At 40.9% G+C, this 19220-nt stretch overlaps 1 protein-coding gene and 1 long non-coding RNA gene across 2 annotated transcripts in view; one reads left to right on the plus strand and one right to left on the minus strand.

Moving 5' to 3' along the window:
- LOC6729732 (ABC transporter G family member 20) overlaps positions 1–19220 on the plus strand; it is a 44037-nt gene that overhangs the window by 4963 nt on the left and 19854 nt on the right. Inside the window, exon 2 of the mRNA XM_016177575.3 lies at positions 8201–8448. Within this exon, the coding sequence (XP_016036393.1) occupies positions 8213–8448 (236 nt within the window). The 5' untranslated portion in view covers positions 8201–8212. The remainder of the gene's footprint in view (positions 1–8200; positions 8449–19220) is intronic.
- Positions 1281–2107, minus strand: LOC27207707. The gene is made up of 2 exons (XR_001600523.3): positions 1776–2107; positions 1281–1567 (listed from the first exon to the last, which is right to left on the minus strand). It is a non-coding gene; the product is annotated as an uncharacterized LOC27207707 (long non-coding RNA).

The following is a 19220-nucleotide window of genomic DNA, read 5'->3' on the forward strand; positions in this document are numbered from 1 at the left end:
ATTTATTTATACCTATATCCAGAAAATACAGCTGTGTTCAACAAAGTAAAAGCACTACAAAAAGTTGTATTTTTACATAACAAGGGTTTTTACTTTCTTACAGAATAAAATAAATAACATTTTGTGGTCTAAATAAGTAACAGTAATTAAATGTTTTGAATAATCAACATTTTCCTAATACTTCGATTACAACTGTATGCATGAATATGGAGACGAAGCGATGTGTATAAAAATGCAATCATATAAATTTGTATTTTCATTTTTATGGTAAAACAAAATGGCTTTTGACTTGTGCATTTCATGTGCATTTGACGCTCGTTTTGCTGCCCTTTATTTATATTCGTATTTTACTGTTTCAGGAGACCCCGGAGACCTTTTGTCGTGAATATTTATTTTAGCCAATTAATTGTCGTTTCGATTGAACAACTTTCTTGCCCTCCTCCCCTGGGGCCGAAGTGACTTAAAAGGTCTTTAAAGCTCTGAAGAGGGCATAATTTGCCCAGTGTCTGCTATTGCCATTCACGAATATGAATGAAAAATTCTGGCCCCGCCAGGAGAAAAGCAATAAAAGCCTTTAAATATTTACACACTCAGCCAGAAAAGAGCAAACAAGCGGGCGCGCAATCTTCTTCTTATATGCAAATAAATGCTAAACAGTTGAGGGCCTTGAATCCCTTCGTATTTTTTTGGCTTATGGGGCGAGTGCGTTTGCAAGGATTTTGACTTCAAGTTTTGCCAGCTTACCACACGGCGTATACTTGATCGATTTGCCAAATGTTGAATGTGAGCCGCGCTTGCCGCATTGTTTGTTTGCTTATGTGAACTGCTGGGCTGAAAAGTGATTGTCGGTGTCGCACAGATTTGTTCTAGCTCCCCTTCGCATTTTACCCTACGGCTGTGTGTTGCGTTTGTCGCACAAATAACAGCAACACTTTGTGTGCAGCTGCAGTTGCATCTGGCATGTTATTTGCTGTCTGATGATACCTAAACCCAGCCCCTGAGCCACCAAGTTTTCATTCCCCCGATAACCGCCCAGACGCAATGCACTTTATGTCTTGATGCTGCTGACGGCGGCGCCAGTTTCTAGGGAGTTTGCTTCTGAAACTGCTTCTGAGCACTGAGATTAAAGGGAAAAGTTGGGAGAATTTGAAAATCAGTGCATTGAAAGCATTAAATTCAATAATCAGTTAAGAAATCTCAATTATATTTGGAGATTATTCCTTCGTTTTTCTTTATAATAGAGTACCCTAGCTTTGTATTGCTTTAATTTATGCATTTAGTTGAATGGGCATTTTTGTCATTTTATTTTAATCATTTTATTGATGAGTTAGATATTATTTGTGTCCTTTGTTCTCTGTGCAACTAGGCTGCTCTGCATCTTTCCCTCTTTTGCACTGATTGTCACCAGCAACAGCAGTACAATATCATCATTACAATCATCATCATCATCGTCGCCGTCGTCGTCGTCATCCCTGTCCTCGTAGTCCTTGTAGTCCTGGGCGTCATCCCCTCCACGCTAATCCTTGTCATGCTCCGACGACCTAGCGACTGCTTCGCTTGTTCCTCCCTGTTGCTATTGTCAAGTGGAAATGTGTCGGTGAAATATGCAAAGACATAAATATTTCAACGTGTTTGAGGGTTCAATGGTGCGGGTGTGGCAAAAACTACTGGGAATGTGTGAAAATCACCGACTGGGAACTAAGAATCACGATGCAATCCTTTGCCCCTGCGACATTGGACATTGGACATTGTCTTATACAACGGCCGTAACTGACCTTAGCCAATTTCCCGGACATTGCGCACATGCGATTCAATTGGAAGCTGGAAAATTTATGAACCCAGACACACAACTCGTGTGCTCATAAATAGAAATCACATTCGCATGCTTGAAGCTTCTAGATTTCCATGGATATATCACAGTTTTTATATTTTATTTAATGGGTAGTGTCCAAATTGCATACACTTTGCAATCATTTGCATTTCGTATTAGCCGGAACCGCATGCGACGGAGTCTGACGTCATTGCACTGGAAGAAAATTAAGGAAAAACTTCGTTAACAATCCCACTCTCTTTGTCTCAAATATAAGGAAAAATATATAAGATTAAAAGGGTGCAATGTTCTCTTTATCTTTATTAGATTCCTCTTAAAAATTTAAATCATACATCAGTAAATTTTTACTGTCCGTTTTTAGTGTATGTCTGTCTGTGTATTGACCAATCATGCCTCCGTTTTGGGCAAACAACGGGCCATATTCATTGCCAAGTGCAGGCCTCAAGTGCTGGGTCGTAAGTCAAAGATACGGAAACTTAACCGCACGAGCTGCCGGTTATGGGTACTTGCGAAACGGCAATGGCTATAAGACGATAGCCGACCAAAGTGCGACCTTAGCTGACCCCCATATTATGACAGATCTGTCATAGGCGAGTTGGTTAACAAGTCGGAATCCGGTTTTTTCACACCAAGCTGTGGCCGAGCGACTGTTGATCTATTGGGACTCAGTTGGTCCAGCCCCTTTTTTAAATCCCCGATGATGACTTCATTGTTTGCCACTTGCGGATGCACATGCCGCGAGATGCACCTAGGTTCTAGATGATTCGGAGGTCAAAGGCGTGGTGTTTTAGGTAGTTCTATAATGTAGTTGTATAAGCTATTTGCCGGCCTAATCATTGCACACTGCAGGTAATTGGCGGGCAATTGCTAATTTAACTCGGTTCAAAGTGCACAGATCAGGCAATGCATATTATGAGAAAGTTCACGTAAAAGGTGGTCGGCAATTAGGAGAAATAACAATTATTTAATATTAGCTCAACCTGATTGGCTGAAAATACTCCACAATAGCTATTAATTTCCCTCTCAATTTGCACTGTAATTAGAGAGCAATCAGCTTAGAACTATTTGTAGAGTTGTTAATGGAAATACATATGAAGCTGTTGAGGTTGAGAGGCTGATTGCATTGAAATCGGATCACTGGTTCAGCTTGTAATTATTATGCGATTCAATTCAGACAAAAGACAACCGTCGAAATATCTTGGCTCCTCAAATTTTAACTCCCATTCCGATTGGAACATGTTTTAATTGCAATCAGCAAACCATTCTGCCGCTGCAGCGATTCGCTTGCCTGATCAGTTATTTGTCAAAGCTGATTTCGTGGCCGTCTGCCTCGTATTTCGACGTTATTTCATTGCATCGAACATGGCTATTCCGCCCAGGCCAGCTGTAAACTAGAATTTTGAATTCACAAATTTCAATTAACATCGCTGGCAAAATGCGCTGACTCAGGCCAGTAGGAAATTGCGAATACCCATGCATCGCATGGTCGCAAAAATACGAGACTGGGAAATCGTTCATAACTGGGCGGGTTACGGCTCTCCACCGACATTGTGACAGCTTAATTGGGCCAGATGTGGGTTGAGTGGGCACCAGTTTGCCTCAGTGTATGCACATGTCTTATGCAACAGCTGGAAACTCACAAATGTATGCTATTCGAAATAGGGCAGGCCTAAACAACTGCAATGGTTTTGCACAATGGCCTTAAAAAGCCACCATCATATCGATTGAATAATTTATTAAGCTTCTCAATCAATTATTGTGTTTTTTTTAGCCATGTACAAGTGCAAGCCAAATAAGTTTGCGCTTTAATAAATTTATGTAGGTCACTTAAAGTGAGGAATTTATACCCATTCAATCAAATTTTTAATAATAATCTTTTTTTTTGCATTTTCTCTAATACAATAACATTTTTTCAATTTGGCCAAATATTTTTGGCAACTCAAAATTTTGGAGCTGCTGTCTGTGATGAGAGCAGGCAGAAACCTCTCGTTATGCATTAGAGCAGGAACTTCTAACAGGAAAACAGGCAACTAATGACTCGTAATAATTGCGGCTCATGTTCGGTAAGAAAAATAGGCTTCATTAAATACAAAAGCGCTTAGCTGAGGGCAGGAGGCCCCCACATGCACATACAAATCCCAGGCAAAGTATAGTAACAACATTGGCAAAACCAAACCAACGAGCATAACAAACGATCTATGAACATTTCTGGCCATTTCAACAACCTCGAACATTTTGCGGTTACACCCAGGAAATTGTTTGTTGGATTTCTGAATTATATTTTGCCAGCCAAGCAGGCAGGATGCAAAATTTAAACCGGCGAACAAATATTCCAGCATATGTGTGCCAGTTTGTCTCGAGTGAGTTAAAGTCGGTTGATTAAGTTGTGCGGCAGCCTTTCAATTTTTAGGAGCTTCAAAATTATGTGAAAATGGAATTTAAATGCAAACAATTTGTTATTAGCCATTTAAGCCGGTTTCCCAATGCAATTATCCTCCTCTGTGGCCGAGTACACGAGGCGTATACAATTATGTTAAACGGTTTAAGGCCTAAAGCCGAGCAGCCCTGAAGAGGAATCCTCCTTTGACTTGTGCCAAATTATTTGCACATTTGCAGCTCACCGAATGGAGAATGGGTTGCTCCGAATTATTTGCTAACTATTTGGTAAACCTTTTACTCCTCACACGAAATGTGTGGCCATTACTAACACATGAGCGCATTTTTTGGCGCTGTCCGGCGAAATTTTTGTTGTGCAAATTTATTGAGCGTAAAATTTCGTGGAAATTCGCTTTTTTTCCCCGCATGTGCAAAACTAAAAATAAACATAAATATTTATCAGTCTGCAAGAGTTGTCCCATCGCTTTGCATATATATGTGTGCATGCAAATGACAGTGTGGCGATCTGGGGCCTGTCATTGACCCATTTCCGGATGGCCTCAAACTCGTGGCAAAGCACACAGTTAATGTGCTGGAAGCTTAGGCCTGTACTCAAAAGATTCACTCAGGCAGATTCGAGTGTGCATAATTTTCAACACCAAAATTGATAGATATTGAATATAATAAACAATTAACCAACATATATTTAGAGGCTAGAAGATTTAGAAGGTTACAACGACTGCTGGTTATGAGAGCACAGCTTTTGGGATTACTTCTTACCAAGCCTAGATCGTATCTGTAATCGAAGGCTTAGTTAACTCTAAACACACCCCATAAATGCGGCAAAAATCGAGCCGTATATACACTCGGCACATTGTGCGCACAAATAAAAACGCACTAAAGCAAATGCTCGGAAAAGATGTGACTCGCATTCCGTGGGGGTTAAACATTTCGGTTATTTACCTGCCTAAAAACAAATCCCCGTATAGAGAGATACGTGTATCTATGGCTAGACAAGTGTCAGGCACCAGATAATCATTTCAGTTTACAACTTTTTCCCTGTTCCCCGTGTTGTTGTTGCTGCCGTTGTTTGTTTTGGCAAAAAAGTTTTTGGCATCCCTCTCGACTCATTGTCGCGCCTGCTTTATGGACGTAGCTATTGCCATTGAAGTCGTCGTGGCCGTTGTTCCTTTTTATTGCGGCGTTTATATTTGTTGGCAGGAAATAGCTTTCGTGTGCTCACATTCGATAGATACAATCGCAGCACGCAACAATTTGCACTTCTTTATGTTGCTGAACTTCAAACTTTGTTTGGGATCTTTACCTCGCACCACGAAGCCCCACCGATACTTCGGTCTTTTATTTATATAAACATATTTTACCTTTCATGCATGTGCGCACCTGTTCCCCCTGCCATCTGTCGGTTTATCCGGTGCTATGTGTGATTTTATTTATTTCCGACTGCCTGCCAACTCTTACAAAAAGCCCATAAAGATTCCCAGAATGCGGATACAAATCTGTGCAGGCACACGTACCTACTATCCGAAAGATACACTCTGGGCAAGGCCAAGTTTAAAGATTCGCCCGGCCGCAAAACAGTTTCCCTTTCGCCTCCGCATTCCGCAATCGGATTCTGCAGGCTTTATTACATTAAAGGATACTCGTAACGGGTTTGGGAATTTGCCACTAACACCTTCCTCTTCGTGCCTTGAAAAATGACTGCAGCAAAGTTTTATTGTTTTTTTGTAACTTCCAGGCAATCTCCGCATTAGCAGCGCAGGCTAACATTTGAGGTCCAAGGTTGACCTAAACAAATCGATGAATTTTTAGAAGATATCGTGTTTAATTTACCCTAATAAATTGAAATCATGATTAGCTAACAAATTTTTTCAGTCTAACTTTTAACAAAAGATGTAATGTGTAATTAAAATCATATCCATATCCATATTTGGTCATATCTAAGGCACTTTGCCTGTGGGTGTACACAAAATACGATACGATAGCTTTTGATCATCTTGAATTTCTATTCCTTGATATTAATTACTATTTTTGCCGGAAGTCTTTTATAATATGTGAGGAGAGTAAGAGAGGTAGTTATGTATGTTTGTTTCTGGCCGTACAGTTCTTAGAAATGAAATTCTCTGGGATGGTTCAAAAGTTTTAATTAGAGCCCAAGATTCATTCAGAGTCCCTTTGGTCAATGGTCTTGTGCTGTGCATATTAATTGGATTAAAAACAAGTTAATTAACATTGAAGTCTGTGAGCGGTTGACCGAACCACAGGGCGGATGAGCAATAAGTTCCGCAGCTGTGGCTCCCGGAGTGAATCCACTTGCAGTTATAATCAGCTTAGCACCAAAGTTGCATCATCATCAGTATCTGTAGCATCAGCATCTGTATCAGTATCAAAAGGATGATTGCTGCAACACATCTGGCTACTTACATGTTTAAACAATATTTCTTAATTGAAATGCCGGAGGGCAAACCCACTAACATTAGCAGTGACAGCATATAGCTCATGAGTCGGTTGCCGCAAAACACCAGGATGCCAGGATACCAGATCCTGCCGTACCAGGGAATTGTCTGGCCCTTCCTTCCATTTTTTGGCTGCAAGCGAGAGCTGAGCAGAAATTAATTACATTGAAGTCATTTATCAAGAAAGTTTATTTCTTGCAGTCAGAGCTGGCCAAAAAAGCCAAAACTAAACCAAACCAACCAAACCAAACCGAAACGAAACGAACTGAAATACAACAGAGTAGAACCGAAATCCAGGCCAACTCAACCACATCCCGTCAGTTGTTGTTTCCGTTACTTGGTTGGTTGTTGTTATGCTTATTTTTATTTTTATTTATTTGCCCTGGCCCTGCGTATTGTTAGTGAGAAGTAAATCAATAAATGGCATCGGGCTTTGGATTTCGTTTCGGTTTCTTTAGCATTTTTTTCCCTTGGAAAACCCCAGACCCGGCCCATTGTTTTTTCCGTTGAGCTGTGCAAAATAATTGCAAAAGTTTTGCCCAAGCTGGCAAATTGTTTGCTGCATTTTCGATTAGCAAAATGTCAATTTCGAATGAAAATGAAAATAAAAAGCAACTACCAAAGCACTTGGCCAAATTGTCGTTAACTGGCAAATGCCACTACACAAGCGAATCGCTGGCAGTTGGGTTGGGATGGCAAATAGTGGACGCAGGACACTGGTTATCCGGACATCGGGCTCTCTGGCGACGAGGGGATCCATTTTCAAAATTTGATTTCGTTCGACCCAAAAATGGGCAGTGTCCAAACGCCATCCGCAGCACCATCCGCACGAAAAATGGTGCAAGGATCCGGGGTCGCATCTACATGACAGCAATATCCATCACGAGGCTAAACCTTCCACTATGCTCCGTTCTGGCTTGACGATATACAAAAATTGGTTTAATCAACTGTGAAACAACTGCAGCAGCGACACTAGCTAAAATAGCCAGCAACAACAAAGGCAGCAGCAGCAGCGACAAATGTTGCAACTTGGCTGGGTTATAGTGACAGGAATGGGCAAAACCAATGGCTGCATCTAAATGAAGAGATTGGATGAAGTAGGACTCCAAATGTCCTTTTCAAAGTAAAAATTCTACTTTCTAGGGCAACATGTACTAAGAAGATGGAAAAGGCGTACAAGTTCAGATATTCAAAAATAATGAATGCAAGTTTTTGTCATTTAAATTGTTTTATATTCGTGGGCAGATCCCAAACGCTTTTCAAAATGTAGATCCTCGGCCAATTTCAGCGTACTCAGATGTTGTTGCGTGGGTCATGTCGGGCTATCACTATCGATATTCACTTTCCTTGTCAATGCACAACAGCAACAGCAATAGCAGCAGCAGCAAAAGCAGGAGCAACGGGAGCAATGGCAACTGCAGTGGCCAAGAGCTGTGCCAATTTTAGTTTAACTTATTCCAACATCTGTCTATATCCCAGCAAGGACCAACACTAATATCGATTTATGGGCTATTTGCAGAACTGCCGCGAAATGGACGCCGCTGCCGACGGAGTACCGCCAACGGCGCCAGCTGCGACGGCGACGACGGCCAACAGCGATCTGGACTTGGCGGCACGTCGGCGTCTCTTCATCTCACAGCCCTCGACGCTGGCGACGCGCCGCCAGCAGGCGGTTTGTGTGCGGCGGGCGCACAAAATGTATGGCAGCAGCAAGAACCCCAACGTTGTCCTCGACGGCCTGAACATGACAGTGCCCAAGGGTTCCATGTGAGTACCCATCCGAATGGATTAAGATATACGTACGGTCTAGTTCTCAGTTGCATTCAGACTGTGTGGCTTAGATGGTTGCACACATGCTGCAAGTACTGCATGTGCAACAAGAGAAATTATGCTTAAGTGTTAAAGTGCTTTTAAATTAGTAAGATCTGTTAGTTTATGCCACATAGTATCTTTTTGAAGATAATAATTGCTTAACTTTACAAACAGCTGGCATACGTGATGTCTGACAGCTTATCGAAAAGGCCAACTATTTCCAGTTTTCCAGGCCAAATGTTTTCATTTTCTAATTAAGCGCGGGGAATATGATTTGTATAATGCCAGCATATGCAAATTTGGTGTTTTTCTATCCCAAACTAAGCTCATTAGACGCCAGCCAATGATTAAAAGCAATGTGTGGGTACAAAACAGAAAAAGCGGAAATCATATGCAGCTCCCCACACGCCAACCGCACAGAACCGTGATGACCAAAATCCGAAATCGAATATGCAAATTTTGGACTGTGGGCATTGGGATATTGGAATTACGATTGGGATTTCGGGGGGAAGTTGCCGCTAACGAAATGCAAATGCAGTTTCCGCGAGATGTATTGAGCAGTAGCGTTCGCAATTGTTTGAGTTTGAGTGTTGTGTGAATGGCCGCGAAATGTTACTGACCGCAATTAGCACTCAACAACCGACGAACGAATACAGTCGCACACTCAAATGAGGCAGCAAAGTGGCCAAGACGATGAGCCGCAGTCGACAGACTGAAAGTGGGTCAATGTCAGCTCTGCGCTTGAAAAACTGTCAAATTAACAGCGGCAACAACAAAAGTAGACTATTGTGGAGCCCCAGCATCCATTGAGATAAAAAACCAGTTTTTAAGCCAAGACCAAAACCCGTCTAAGCGATCTTCAGAGTTGCCACATCGCCCAGATGGTGTACCTAGGAAATTTATGACTGCCTTAAGTACCGCAGATTATTTAAAATGTATTCATTACTTTAATAACATAAAATAATTGTAAATTGATACACGATGAATGATAAGTGGCAGGTAAACTTAACTTTTTTTCTTAACCAACCGTCTTTAATAATGCTAATTGGCATTTAATGATTGCTAATCTGTAGGCTAACTTCATGCCATTTTTCATGTATAGGTTAGTACCATACATTTTTTTACAAGAGAGTTAGTTGGAATTTCTAATAAAAAGCCGAAGATACCTATTCTAGGAATAAGAGGATGCCTTATCTATCGCTAATTCTAAGCCAGAAATTTGAAACGTGCCCAGGTAAAAACATTTCCGTCAGTACCTTCCACAAAGTTGGGCCCAAAGCAGGGGTATGGCGTTAGCCTGGCCTTGTTATAACTATTGCCTTGACGTGGGTGTTTGTTTTGGTCATTTAGCGAAATATTTCACACTGCTCAGGCAGCCCAACAGACTGACTGACTGACTGTCACACTTGAAAATCTGTGAAAACCAACAACAACCCCACACAAAAGAGGCGCAGCTGGAAAAAAATCACAAAACTGAAACACCAAAATGAAGAAAGAAAAACTGTCAGCGGCGCGTTAGTGTGAACAAGAAGATTTAGCACAAAATATGTCGCCCGGACTCACACTCCGGACGGGGACTACGGCCTCAGGACTCCCGGGCTCGGGACTCTGGACCCGCTTCCACTTCCTCATCCGATTCCGTGAGCTTTTGGGCCCACGCTGTCAGTCACCGCACCCGAAATGCCTGAGCCCTTTACACTTAAAAACAAAAATAACTTGTTGACTTATTAATTCAATAACTTAATCATCAATGTGTCTAGAGTTATAATGTCTAAAGGAAATGTGTTCCACGTTTAAAAATGATTTAAGACCAAATATTCCAGTTTACAGTTAAATATTTTCTTCAGTGCACACAAAAATTGGGGAAAAAATTCGAGAAGATTTGTGTTTTTGTTGTCGCCCAAAACTTTGAGCCGCTTTTGTAGGCGCGGCACAGACAGTCTTCCCCTGAATTTTTTTGTCTGTGGGCGGCTGACTGACATTTGTTTTGTTGAATTCTTTGTCCGTGTCCGTGGAAAAGCGGAAGGAGTGGGTGGTGTGGGCTGTGCGGGAGGAAGGTGGTAGGCTGTGAGCCTGTGGCCATCATTCGGATGTCTGACTGCTTCATGATAAATAATTGTGTTTTTCTTGCTTTATTTGCAATGAATTATAGTTATTTTTTTACCCAGCCGCAGAGAGCAGAAATCATATATACACTCGTACGGATAGGCAAACAAGACAAGTGTAGACAACAATGAACACTTGAAGTGATGTTTGTGGTCTGGGCCAGAGTGTTTGCAAATAAATCACGCCATTGATGCATAAATAAAGCGCAGAAATTACGCGGTCTCTGCAGCGACTGAATTTATGGCCATCGGAGTGTGTTTGATTTGGGGGATTGAAAAGTCGCGCATCGGTTGAATAAATTGAATTGCGAAAATGGTTTTTGCAAATGGCAGGCAAATAAAAGCAAGATAACCAGAAATTCCACTGACCCACGCCTGCAGCCGCCAAGCCGACGAATTAATTGTGGCCATCAATTCAACACGTAAGCTCTTAAGATTCATTTACACATCCTGACCATTTTTAAAACAGTTATTTTTGAAGAAAAGTTAAAGGTCATTTCATATTTCCAAGGGCTGGCTAGAAATTAACTAAATTAGGAACAATAACCAAAATCATACAATAACCGAGCAGTAAGTTCCTTGTGGTTTTCCAGCTCAGTTCACTGGAGTGGTTAATTTGCTGACGATTTCATAATCGACTTCCATGCCCATCCGTTTCCGCAGTCAATTACTTAAAGACAAAGTGGTTTTCTTTAAGGCGTCGCTGCCAACAAATTGATCAACTAATTGCTATCCTTAACTGTGCCGATGTCTCGTGCGAGTAATTAAATGTTCTATTTCACTGACCCCAAAAACGAAGTGTCTTGCAATGACAGCAAATAAAACCGCAACACTCGAAACTTTTCCTCAAACTTCCATTTTCATTCCATCTCACTGCAAACTTGTTGCTCTTGACCACAGGTCGAAGGTTTTCTTGGCCCAGACAGACGGACATCTTGTGTCTTGTCCAGCGGTCATCGCCGTTTTTGCCTCCTATATTGAAAATTGTATTTAATGTGAAGGAAGTTGAAACCTTTCATTTTACTTGCTCTACAGTGTTCTTTGTTACTTAAATTCTGAAATAACAAGCTGAGGGCGAAATATTCAATTTCAATAATAAAATTAATTGTATAGGTTCTTGAACTCATTTAAGTGCAAGAACATAATTAATTAATATTTAATTCTGTTTGTAAATGTGATGGAGTGCTAAATATCAATTTATTTTTCAAATATAACTTTTGGAATTCTATATGGCCAACAGATACACGTACATCGTGTAGAGAATTGTTCAGAATTATAAAATCGCTCGACCAAAACCATTTGAACACACCCAGTAGCAGGAATGCAGCACTTTCGGGTGTGCAGTCACCATCGGGTTTTTCGGATGATAATGATGATGATGACGTGACCGCCATCCTTTGCCAGGTAAAACAACCAGGACAATAACAATGACTGCCCGTTGCCGCCATTATTTTGACATACGAGAACCTGAGCCCACTGAGCGGGTGAAAAGCAGGGAACAGACCAGTTTGGAACAATGGAGAACACGGCGATGTTTTGGGGCGGGGACCCTGCTCCCAGGACCAAAAGGCATTACAATGCTAAAAGCTCAGGGGAAAGGGGTTTTCCGAGAACGCAGTGGATGGGGAAACATGGGCAGCACGAAGAAACATAATGGCTGCTTACAATTTGTGAACGAGCATAATGCGAACATTACATCCGCGCCATTGTTCTTGGCCGAAAGCAGGAGGGATCGGGTCAACAGGGTGTGGTTGGATGGGGTAGTGGGCCGAGTAGGTAGGCTGGGTGGCTCAAATTAAATTAAAGCTGTTTAGTTGTAATTGGTCGTTGAGAGGGGTCCAGACAGTTGCCGGGTTGCCATTTGGTCCCTCCTCTCGACTGGAAGTGACCCTTTTTCTGGGTCCTTGACGGCGTCGACTTTTGGTTGTGTTTCGCTTGGTCTCTGGCTTTTTTTGCACTTTATTGCACCTACCATGAAAATGGCGAATTAATGGACCATGAGTAACGCTAAATTGAGTTCAGGCACACATAATAAACTTGGCCAATGTCTGAGATTTTTAATCTCCGCCAGCCGCTTTTAATTGATTGTAAATTGTTATTGAATTATTCAATACAAAGTCAGGGACAAGGCTGAGGTTAAGTGTAAGCCATTTTGCAGAGCAGTTTAATGGGTTTATAATTATTATGTGATAAATGACATACACGTAAAGGCTCCATATTTTCTTTGCTACTATGTTGCAATCACAAGTTTTATTTATGCGTAATAGAAGCTCCATTTCGAAGTTATAAATAAAGTCGTTGATACTTGACTTGGCCTTAAACATTAATGTGTTATTAAGTATAATTTGATTGTAAAAAAGAACACCGCAATGTGAATCAACTGCAAAAGTAAAGAAGTTGTACAAATGCTAGCTAACAATAGTCTTGGGAATATTGAAATGAATTGCAGAACGAAAGAAAATTATAAACATACCATCATTTCGACAATATACAAAGACCTTAAAGTTACTTTTGCAAGGAACAATACAATAATAACATGCTCAAATTCACCAGAATTAAGCTCTTACTGTTGCTATGCTATTTGTTGCAAACTATATTTAGCCGATATCATAAACTTAACACTGCAATTGACTTCACGTGTATGGGTAATTTATCTCGAGTCTGTAGTTATTTGAGGTCAATAGCAAAATCATTATCTACTAATTACAGACCGATTTATGCATAAACAAATCTACATTTATTGCACCGGACTCAATAGTATTGGCCATCATGGCATGTGGTCATTAGGCCGCAAAAAACCTGCCAATCAATAGTTTGTTTAACCTTATAGTGTTGATGTCGGCGGAACGCCTTGTGAATTTGAACTGTATTTGCGTAAGAAAATGCTTGCCCGGGAAATAATCGGTCCTGTATCTGAGGTAGTGCGTCAATCCAATTATTATTTCAGTGTCGGCTATTGATGAAGCTTGATTTCCCTCAGTCACAGCCCGGCAATCACAGCCGGGAGTACAAGACATTAGTAAATTATTGAATGGCTTTCAACGGCAACTCATACGCCCTGTTGGCCCGTCGATCGATGACCACCCAGATGACTTTGACCAGTTACAATACTCCTAGCTGGCTTCCGATTTGCGTGTGTGACTACGATTTATCCAGCACAAATAAACCAGCACCCAGCGATGCACTGAAAACTATTTTAACGATAAATAACACTATTGGAAATGTTGAATGATAGATAGGCTTTATTAGTACCAAAATTAACTATTTTTTAATTATGTTCATTTCTTTCTGTGTGCACCATTTGCTGTGCCTAATTTGAAGTTCGAGTGGTTGATGGTAAGTCAAATCGTTTAGCCATACCACTTTGCCTTACTGGCAATCATATCAGTTTTGGTAATTTGTGCTCTGTCACTGGTGTCGTTCACGCGTGGTTCTTGAGATATTGTCATGTTAAATGAACCCAATTAATGGAATTCTCTAGGGGAGTGGAGATCGGAATAACCCTTTACGGGGGAAATCTAAATCGTGACTGACAGCTTCGGGATACTGGCAAACCAATTAAGGTCTCGCTTAATTCTTGAAAAATATTCAAAAGGCAAACAGAAAGCCCAAAGAGTGCTGCAAGGATTAGTCCCTTCAGCCCAGACCACAACGATAGACTTATTTCCTATTAAAAAGCGGAAATTAAAATCTTATGGCAAATGATTAACCAATAAGGAAGAACCAACAGAAAAGGGCCACTCAAAGGAAAATCAGCGAAGAACTTGAAATTTGGTGTTGTTTGGAAGCTATCACTAAAAAAAAAATCTCTTATTTTTTGGAAAAATTGTGGAGGTTACTAAAATTATGATACAGTTTGGCCTGGTTATAATAATTTTTAAAGTACATTATAAAGAAGTTTGGTGCTTGACTTGAAATCTGACCCAATATCCTTCGCACTTAAATTAAAATATTTTTTAGTGTGAAGGCCAACTGCCGCTTCAACGCCGCTGAACTGTTTTGGCATATAATTACCGAAAGTGGCCGAAGGCTTAGCCATCCAGCCACATCCCCGTCGCGCCGGAAGTTCAACAGCCGTTGCAATGGCCAGCTTATTAGTCAAATTAGGCATCCAACGGTTGGCGAGGGCTAAGGCCTGGGGACTGGGGGAAAGGACATCGCGCCACGTCGAGAGTTTGTTTGCCCATTTAGAGAGGGCCAATTGAAGCGTCAAGTGAGTGACGAGCGAGGGTAAGACGAAAAACGCAGACAGGACCGGGCCAACGAGTCCGTAATGAAAATCGATTAAAAATGGCAGAGGGCAATCCGCAGTTCCCTCGCCTCAAGATTCCGGCGTAATGGCAAATTAATTGTAAAGTATGCGTCCATTTTGCTTTGGTTTTTGCCTTCGCCTAAGGACACAAGGGGTTCTCTTCCCACTTTGCGCGTTTTGTGTTTTTTCTCCCATTTCCCCTGCACTTGGTCCGTTTGAACGATTCAAAGCGGCATAAAACAATAATTAATTGATTGAAAGAGGACTGAAGTACTGGTCGCGCCAGAAGGCAAAACGTCGTCGAACTTTATAGCCATCGTCATCGAATTTTCCGCACAACCCCTCGGTTAAGTGGCATAGAAAATTAGTTCTGCCCAAGAGGTAAAATGTTAATTTTCCGCATATATTTGCCTGCCATCGAGCATTGCAGTTATTTAGCTAACCTATGCATAGCTATGCTAGGACTTAATTTAAAAATATTCAAAATGTCCTATATATTTGAAAGCCTTTAAAGGACATATTTAAACAGATAAAATTTATATCTCTGGCCCAAAAGACTGTTATTCACTTATGGTGTCGTAAGTTGAGCTAAAATACAGCGCTAGGATATCTTGCTGGCGGCTTTCGCCCCAATTTGGTTCGCTGGAAATTCAATTTGCATTGAGGCTGTGACAAGTGCAGGATAACCGAGAGCATTCAGCAGCGTTTTAAGGCGACCCCCCCTTGCCAGCCAGCCGTTCGAATTGAAATTCAAGCAGCAATTATCCAGAAATGAAACGAATTTCGGTCGGTGAAGGGGAAGAAACCCGTACAGGACTCGGCGTAGGGCTAGGACTTTACATGGGTGGCTAGGACGCGGCATTTGAGTGTTGGCCGCAATTAGGAGAATGCGACGATTTCAATTTGCTTAAGCCCAGTGGCCGCTGTTGCTGCTGCTGTTACTATTACTGGGAAATGTTTAAATAATTGCATAATGCTCTCCAGTCTGAATCTCGAGATCTGATGCGCCCTCCTTGGCTTCTGTTTGCCCATCCATTTGCTGTCAGTGCTGTGATTTTGCGCTTAATTTGCTTAAGCTGCGCTTCATTCTTGGCTTTCCGCACTCCCTCGACCTTTTTCCCAGACCATTCAAGTGCACTGAGGCAAATTTTGCGAGTGTTTAAGACTACTTTCACAGCTGTTGGATTGTTTGTAGATAGATTGTGCAATGCAGATTGTAGACGGTACAAATTTCCGCAACAATAATAAATTAATGTCGAAATATTATCTCTTTTAGCATACAAAGACGTACGATGTACAACAGGAAAGATTCTGATTTTTTCCCGTGAATACTGCGGTTGATGCGGAATGGTCGGCTGCTGTCAATGTTTATCCGTGTTAACGCTTTTCCTCTTTGCGGCCACGCACTTAAAATGCTGGTAATTTGCTGTGCACAGCAATATCAAAATGTCAGGCTTTCTTTCTTGTGATACCGATGCATCCATCAGTCAGTTGTTCAGTCCCTCCGTCCTTCAGTCCTTCAGGCAGTCAGTCAGTCAGTCAGTCATTCAGTCGCTCAGTGCGGCATAGTATGCGCTGTTGAAAATTAACAATTACGCACCGCAAAAGGAGGCGACGGTAGTGGAAGTCCCGTGTTGCGGGTTATAAAAATAAACTATGCCGCAGGCATTACAGCGGAAACGGAAGTGCGCATTAAAATTGTGCTCGGCTGGCATGTGTGTGTATGGACCCGCAATTAGCAACTCACACGTGCACACACGGTTATGTGTGTGAGTAATTAAAACGGAGTGTGCGCATTTAATAAGTTAAGCGTTCCCTCACCAAAAGCGACTTGTACACTGCACCGATACCTATGATTATAAATCAATATAAAATAATACAGTAGAAGCATACAAAAATATATGGTATTAATTGTCAAATCAGTTCGAAAAAACACTTGCTCTTAATCTATGAATATAAGTTATTTTCTGTATCTTAAGGCGTCCTTTTTCCAAGTGTAGATCGCTGTCCAAACATGACTGGGCAGTCAGATACATAGTTGCTCTCTGATTTTTTATGTCCATTTTCCAGTAAAGTGGGCTTCGTGTATAAATCAGGTGTGCCACACTTTATGTCCTTTGATAAGGAGGAGATTACCCCAAAAGGATTATGGGAGCCGAGAATTTACAACTATTTGGGCCGAAATAAATATTTAAAGCGTAGTAGCTGGGCAAATAAAATAGTGCAGGTTGTCAGGCAGGATAAAACTTTAACTAGCTGGCTTCTTGCGATGCCACGTGTGTGAGCACCCTTTTTATTTCCACCATTAGAATACGTTCCCCATATAACGGCACATAACTGGCGGCGTTTTTTCGTCTGACCTTCCTTCAACATGGCGTATGCGCAACTTCCGGCAGAAATATTACATAAATGCGAAACTACAGAAGCCTGCATGGCCATAATGGCAAAATAAGCAATTAAATTACGTTGGCCAGCACCTTTATTTATATGCTGCATCGCCTCAGGCGAGCCGCAAAAATAACAACGCCAGTGCTAAGTAGAAAATTTCCATTAAAATGGAATTATGTGCGTCAAAACTGAATTTGCATTATTTAGCAAATGCATTTTATTCGCTCATTGTTATGCACCCCTGACAAAATGGCTGCCATTGCAATCGCTAAATTGTTAATTACATGGAATCTACGCGTCCAAATTGCATGGAATTTTCCAATTGGCTTCGCATCCGCACGCACAGCTCAATGCGATAAATTTAAATAAATACCCACACGGACGTAACTCGGATCCGTTTAGCTTGTCAATAGAGCAGCAACGAATCGAGGCTTACGACATCAAAAAACAGTAATTGGCATATGTATATACAAAGATACAAACGATGTTTGAAGCTGCACTCGATGCTGCTGCGTGTTCTGTGCAATTTGTCTCTCAGCTGATTTTGTTGATTCACGCTACATTGTCATGATTTCATTTAGCCTGTAAACAAATGGCCAAACAAAAGGCCTACACTGTGATTTATTTTGCGCAATTGAAATGGCTGAACATTTGTGCGCGCAAAGAAAGGAAGGCAAAACCCCATACCGTAATTAAGTGGTTTCAACTGATTAAATTTTGAAAATGCCCAGCAGAAACAACAGTAAAATTCACTTTAAATATGTTTAGAGGTATGCTACACAATGCGTATTTAATCAGATAATAAATTAACTTTTATTTATTTAGGGAACAAATATAAATTAACTCTCACAAAAACGAACCAGTTTTTATTCTTAACGTATTTAAATGAAAATAGGTATAAAACCATTTGTGGAGAGTGTTAATGTAAAAATGTGTTCGGTTTAAAGAGCTCGTAAAAAGCAATTTAATGTATTCTATTTACAGGAGGGGATAATACATATATTGATTAATAAATACAAAGTCGAATGGAATAGCAAGCTCAGCAGTTTTGATGAATTTGCTCATCTTTGCTGCTGACTTTCAAATGTATTTCTTCCTTCCGGATGACCTACGGATATTTCGTGTAATTTATATAGACTTGCCCCTAGAAGTTAGCGCGAAATTAATGTCTGTCCTTGAATTTTTCATAAACTGCCAATTCAACAGAAAGTTAGCGGGTGCACGAGCACAGGGTCCTCTGAAACAGACAGATACGGGGAAATCGCGAAAAGTTGGTGGGAAAGTTCATTTGAACAGAGTGGGCAGTGAATTCTTTTGAAAAGCATCTTAATCAGCAGTAAATTCAGAACTAATCAGTGGCCCCATTGTTTGGTCCTTCTTCTGCATTTACTTTCCTTACAAATTCGCAGTTGAAGTGCCTGATCACATACTTGTAACCAGCGCATTAGCAATGCCCGCACTTCGAGCCGGGCCAACTTATTGCAACATAATTACAACTTACAAGAGCTTCGATGCATATTAAGTTCGTACTTGAAGGCGTATGAGAGATGCAGCTAAGTCGATAAAACATGATCAGATTGCCGAAAATAAATTTGAGAATAATTTAAAACTTAAGCGACATCAGTAAGTTCGGTCTTTTTAATGCCGTACTATTAAATTCTATCTTAAGAATAAGCTTTCAGCTTTTATTAATTCTTCATGAACTTTCTCTATCAGCGATAACTCTTTAAAGTCTTTGAGATTTTCTTGAAATTTTTCACATCCTATGCTTTGACCGCAATTCAATTATAATTCGTTTTCTTGCTTCTGCTGTTAACCGAATTAAATGTAATTATTTCCTAAACTGTATTATCTCTCGCAATAATTGTGTTTGAATGCAAATTAAATTGCAAATATTTGGAATTTCTCTGCTCATCTCTAGTCGTCGAGATTCTTGACTATCTCCGTTGTCTGGAGCAGCGCATTGAACTTACTTTTAATTA

Source organism: Drosophila simulans, chromosome 3R, assembly GCF_016746395.2.
Source record: "Drosophila simulans strain w501 chromosome 3R, Prin_Dsim_3.1, whole genome shotgun sequence".
NCBI classification, from domain to species: domain Eukaryota; kingdom Metazoa; phylum Arthropoda; class Insecta; order Diptera; family Drosophilidae; genus Drosophila; species Drosophila simulans.